We start from the raw sequence: 6,000 nt of genomic DNA, 5'->3' as shown, positions 1-6,000 counted from the left end.
AATATGAAATTTTCATGTGACGTCATCGCCGCCATGTTGGTGGACGAAAACAAAAGATCTCTAGTTAGCTTTTTTTGTTCGTCCACCAGAGGTCGTACATTTCTCTTTTGTTACTGGTGTCCCTAGAGGTTGGTTGAAAACGTCCTATACAGTAAACTGACGCGCCAATGCAGCACTTCTCAGTTCTGGGCTTAGTTCTGGTATGGAGCGATTACCTGCCTTTCAAGTTGGGGTTCGAGAAATTCCCTGAGATTCGGATTTGGTGCCCAGGGGTTGGTTCCTGGATGGAGGAATAAATTATACCAGATATAAAGTTATTCCAAGGATAAATTTGCTATTCTAACACAGCAGAATTTATTCCGGTGATAAAGGTATTCCTGGAATAAGGCACATTTATCGTTGGAATAGAGTTATTACACCTTTCAGGAACTGGCCCCAGGATTATTTCAAGATTTTCGTCAATCTTCAATCATTAGTTAAAACGATTGGCAGCATGGAGTTTTCGACATCTTAAGACTAATTTCCACAGGCGATTTTTTCCCGCAGCGACTAGTACTCAATATGCAATGCAATATTGCGATGAGTAGGTAACTAACTTGCTGCAACTTGCTGCAAAAAAGTTGAAAAGAACGACAAAAATTTCTAAGAGCAAACGGGACTTTATCCCCCTCATTCTTTAAAGTGCCACTGGGATAAAAAAAATCCTTTCTTTTTTCTTTTTTTTTTTTTCAGATTTTGAAAGTGTGTTTGACTTGACTGTCAAAAATTTGAGCTTTGATTTTTATCCAAAGGCCCTGTAAGTTTCGGATTTCACAGTCCGCCATTACTCAAGTTCAAAACTGACCGATTGGACCTCAAGAGGGTTGGATCCCAGAAAAAGTGACCTCAAAGGCTCACTCGCTTATATTTTCAGCGTGTGAATGCAGCTTATTATATATGCAAAACGCGAGTTAAAGTCTGAAAGCCCAATACCCCCGTGCTGCATATTAATCTTCTGCGGCGTACACACGCATTGCATTCTGAAACTCAGCTCTCTCAAAAACTTTAAGTTTGTAATTGCGGACCATTATGTAGGAAAATTCCAGTTAAAATGAACAGGTGTCTGTGTGAAATCAAGGCTGAAAACTTTGGTCGCTTAGTGTTTGGTTAACATAGTTTTCAAATCATAAGAAAAATATGAATTGTTTTTTTTGGCCACACGGGCGCTTGAAATGCGCTTTTTTCACATGGCGACAATTTTGAGTCCCGTGGGACTGAAAACTTTTGTCTTGCACCCCCTGAACTCGCTTCCAAACAAGTCAACTAGAGGCTCGGGGTACGAGCATGGCCGCCGAATGACAAAGCTCCATGCTTAACGCGACAAAGCAGCATCGCGTACCGCACTTCAGCGCTTATCCTGGGAAAATCACTGTTGGTGCTAGGGTTCGTGTTGTTTTTCTTGACTTGAGGAACAGAGCGAAAAGGACACTCCGTGACGTTAACTCGTTGTCACAATAGTCGCAGTAGTGCCACTTATAGATTTTACTCTGTGTAACGCCAGACGATTTTACTCGTCAATGGGGAATCCCCAGGGGTTAATGGGTTAAAGGGTTAAATTAATAGCCCATTTCCGAGTTTCTGCATCCCTCAGTTTCAAAGTGAGTCCTGGTGCAAAACCATTCAAATTTAATGGAAATGAGTTGCATATTCTTATGCAAATCAAACTCATTTCCCTTTCAATAGTTGAGCACCAAGATTTAATTCGAAACCGAGGCAAACAGCAACTCGGAAATGGTCCATTGTCTGTTTTCCTGTAAACCTGGGAGAAGAGCAAGTGACACTTCGTGACGCTTATTGAGATAGGTGTGCCTCTAATCCTTGCATTTCTGGACCCACTTTTATGATCGCATGCGGGCTCAGTTGATCGAATTCCTCCCTTATCAAAATCGATTTCCAGCTAATTACATCGTATGGTGCTCTGTTCCGGATTAAACATTCCCTTAGATTGGAAGGAGAGGTTGATAAACCTGACAACTTTGTGTTATAAAGTAACTTGCAGAAGGAAGGGTTACCACTCAAAGAAAGAAACCAATGACAAAGTTAACAGTGCTACTATAGTCACATACAATTCTCTTCTCTTTATGTACAAATTTATGGCGTCCATAAACAGAACATAGAGCGCTTTCCAATTGAGTGTCGAAAGTAATTAGCGAATTGCTCTGGTTTATGATTACTTCACTCAGTGATTGGTTCAAAGTTCTCACGCGACTTTTTCAACCAATCAAAAGAGAAACCAAAACCAATCGCGGCTCGCGCGTGCACATTTTTCCGCGCTTTGTGTCAGCTACTTGTAATCACTTCGAATTTTGATTGGTTTACCGGATTGTCTCCGCCCTTTTTGATTGGCCAAAGTAATTACTTTGGTTTTGGTTTTACGACACTCGATTGAAATTCACTCTATGCAACAAACAATAACTTACAGTTGCAAAGAAAGTAGTCTGTGACGAAGCGCTTTTCCGCGAAAAACAATCACAGGATAGACAAAACTATTTCGACCGAATTCATCCCCTGAATTACACCGAACAAAAAAGTTATCTTTGATAAGGTTCTTTTAGCTAAGTACCACGTGGTATCACCAACAGACCTTTCTGAAAAATTTCGAACTATCTTTCAGTAACCCTGCTACATTTGAAGTGACTGACGGATTCCTGGATTTCATTCATCAAACGGGATAAGGTCATTGTTGTTTGAAATTCTACATCTTTGACTGACGCTGTAAATTTTGCGGCCATAATTTTGATCACAAGCGTTTATCAGAAATTCAAAGGTTTGTTGCCAGTCATTCTGGATTGAATATGTTCGCTTCACCGAATAATCTCCTTTGAATTAACTTGTTAATAATATGAAGTTAATCAGAATCACATTCTTCACTGCAATTGAAACTTTGCTAATCCCCAACCAAGATGGCGCGAGAGGCCTTTTTTTCCTAGACCAATTCGGCTAACGCAATGTTGTACCCAATTCAAATCTCTCGGGATTAAGATTCTTTGTGTATTGTATTTGCATGATAATGTAGCTTTCATATGAAAATATTTGGAACAAAGCGTTTTATTCCCAATGGATCTGAATTGGGTACAACGTTGAGTTAGCCGAATTGGTGTATTCATAGCTAAGGCAGTGACATTTGCGATCACTGTCGAGGTAACTAACCTGAGCTTTGAGCTTTTCGATTGCATTTGGTAAGGCTTCGACCGCAAAGCAAGGCAGCAATGGTGTGTATACGGATTTTACTTTTTTTGAAATGAGATTGTGAATAGGAACCCGGTATTTTCGCACTGCATGATATCATATACAGGCAACATTTTTCGTGCAACTTGTCGCGCAACAATGTTGTGTTCCAAGTTGTGATGGTTTGTTGCGCGTTTTACCACCTTGCACAACAAATTTTTGTGTTGCAAAAAGTAGACGTGGCTTTTACTTTTACGAGCTAAAAGCGGTGATTTGATGAATGGAAAAGGTAGGGGGGCAACAAAACTCTGTACACTTCTCTGAAAATGATGTGAAAAACAATTTTAACCGCATTAACAGGAAATCTTACCAGGGAAAATGTTCATAATTACCATAGAGAAGACAAAGCGTTAATTACACGTTTCCCGGTACAAAAATAATGTTATATAATGTAGATTACATTATTCTTTCTCGTTTATAAATGTAAAATACTTTTAAATCTCTGAAATTTAATGTTACGTGTCAGTTTATACCATCCATTTTGAAGAAGGATGTGTAATATTCAGTCATCCTGGTTAAAATTGATGATGGCGTCCAAGATTCAGAAACCAAGACTGATCACTTGTCCCACAGCGACAATGTTTGATTCGCAACTTTCTGACAGTACGTCTTCTTCCTGCTCTTACATTCAACTTCACGTAGAAATCTATGAAAGGAAAGGACCCGAAAATATCTTCAACATTTGTTCTCAACATGAATTTTACTGAACTTATCTTCAAAAGGATCATGTTCCGCGTTTGAGATTTTGGACTGGGCGCAGGGACATGTCTCACTTATCCTGTCCAAAATTAGGCACTAGGTACAGCCTACGTATTCGAATGGGTTTCACACGCTAAGACGATGTATACACAAAAGATAAATGTGAAAGGAGACCTGAAATCCAAATAATTTTGGTTGGAGCATGATGGCATCATTTTACTGCCAAGACCAGAATCATGTGCTTTGTGAAAATCTTTTTCATTGTACTGGATACAAATGATTAAATTTTTTTTAACAATGAAAGACACTCATTGCACTTATTGCACTTCTTGCGAATGGCCTTTAAAGAAGGACATTAATCAGGTCATGTTTTGTTTTCTTTCCTTGAGGAGGAATGTAAGAGAGAGCTTGAGAACAAAGTAGAGCTTACAAAAGAAATGCAGAGTAAGTAAATAGTCAATGCATGGGCCAATGGGCGTACCTTGTTAGATGATGTAGTCGCCAGCAGTTATTTCATTCAAGTCTCTCATAAGTCCTTCGAGGCCGGCAATTTCCTTATCAAGATCAGCTACTACAGTATCCTACAAAAATGAACACAACGTTTGGCGTAAGATATTATCTTGAAGCCCTAACGTAAATAACCGAAATACTAATGGTGCGTTCGATTGACCGTATTCCGGAATAGCACGATTATGTTTCCTCTTTTAAAAAAATGATATTGTTTTTACGTGGCGTTCTCGTTGCCATCGCGTCGTAGATCGTAAAGTTCCCATTGTTACATGTAGGTTATGACTGTTGGTCCTTTTCCCTTCTCCTGGTTGTTTTCCTACGTGTATTCCGGTTTTCCCTGACCAAAAGCCAACATCGCTTCGATTTGCATTCATTTGATTGACACTCGCTAATTAGCAAGGAAACTCGCCACGGCAATATCGGACTGATTGATATCCGACAGTTTAATGGGCTACCTAAAAGTCACTTGAGGTATAACCGCACCTGTTCTCTTGGTGGAGATGAAGGCGGTTTTGATCGTCGAGCAAAGATGTCTTCGTATTTTGGTGGTGGTGTCCAGTAGCCATTGGGATGTGTTTTTCGACTGTAGCCCACCGGGGGTAACTGGATATCATCCGCTGGAGCTACTGGCGGCTTAGGTCTTGGTAATGTTGAAGATTGGGTCGGAATCGAATGAACCATGGGATAAACCGGTACCTATGAAAAGAAGCAGTACTTTCACTGAGTGGACGGTAAAGCACCGTAAACTGCTGATATTCAGCACTTTCACAGAGTACTCTGTGCTACTTCAAATAGAAGATTAGAAAAATGCGGGGCAATGAGTTCATTATTCCCTTTTCGTTACCTATTCTGCATATAACAATCTAGAACTCAAATTATAATTTACATTCATACTTACGTCCTCCACAGAGCCAGAAAATTTGTCACTTCAATTTGCTTTTAGCACGAAAGGCAGAGAACGACGACAACGATAACCATAAAATGGAACTGTAACACACCTTTGCATTTGGTATCCAAAAGTCAGGATCGTAGGACCTTGATCTGTGCGGAGGACGAGGATCTGCCATATCAAGAGTGTTACCACAAGAGCCTGTCCGCGAGAGATTCGGTTGATATCTTGGTGTGCTTGTCACCGGATAAATTGGCTTTCTGTCTACTGCCAAAAAAAGACTTAGTTAGCGTCATAATTCAGTGATTCATTTGCGCCAAACAGGCTGAAATTTTCGTTTTGCCAAAATTCAAGGAAACTTGTTTGATTTTAGCTGATCTCTTACAACAACGACAACAACTACAACACATTTCAATTTTTGCATTAATTAACCTTTGACTCCTGGGAGTGACCAGAAAGTAAATTCTCCTCACAATTTTAATGAAATGTCAGTCAGACAGGTATTGAGAATGAAAATAATTATCAGCTTAAGAGGTGTGATCTTGATGATATAACACCAAATTCTCATCACTACCCAATAAAAATATCTATTGTACTAGTTAAGTTACAAGAAAAAGTACTTTTCTTTTCCAATA

General features: G+C 39.6%; 2 protein-coding genes across 3 annotated transcripts in view; one reads left to right on the top strand and one right to left on the bottom strand.

The window, feature by feature from the left end:
* Nucleotides 1-6,000, top strand: part of LOC138008121 (inactive tyrosine-protein kinase PEAK1-like) — a 301,176-nt gene that overhangs the window by 166,718 nt on the left and 128,458 nt on the right. The gene's annotated exons all lie outside the window — the stretch shown is intronic.
* Nucleotides 2,076-6,000, bottom strand: part of LOC138008113 (neogenin-like) — a 34,732-nt gene continuing 30,807 nt past the window's right edge. Inside the window, exons 19-22 of one of the 2 annotated variants that reach the window (XM_068855317.1) lie at nucleotides 5,475-5,632; nucleotides 4,960-5,172; nucleotides 4,448-4,547; nucleotides 2,076-3,913 (exon numbers count right to left, since the gene is read on the bottom strand). In XM_068855317.1, the coding sequence (XP_068711418.1) occupies nucleotides 4,452-4,547; nucleotides 4,960-5,172; nucleotides 5,475-5,632 (467 nt within the window). In that variant the 3' untranslated portion in view covers nucleotides 2,076-3,913; nucleotides 4,448-4,451. The remainder of the gene's footprint in view (nucleotides 3,914-4,447; nucleotides 4,548-4,959; nucleotides 5,173-5,474; nucleotides 5,633-6,000) is intronic. The other variant, XM_068855318.1, reaches the window with a different exon arrangement.

This window comes from Montipora foliosa, chromosome 6 (genome assembly GCF_036669935.1).
Source record: "Montipora foliosa isolate CH-2021 chromosome 6, ASM3666993v2, whole genome shotgun sequence".
Taxonomy (NCBI): Eukaryota; Metazoa; Cnidaria; class Anthozoa; order Scleractinia; family Acroporidae; genus Montipora; species Montipora foliosa.
The sequence above is the reverse complement of the archived record's forward strand: the minus strand, read 5'-3'. Positions and strand labels throughout refer to the sequence as shown.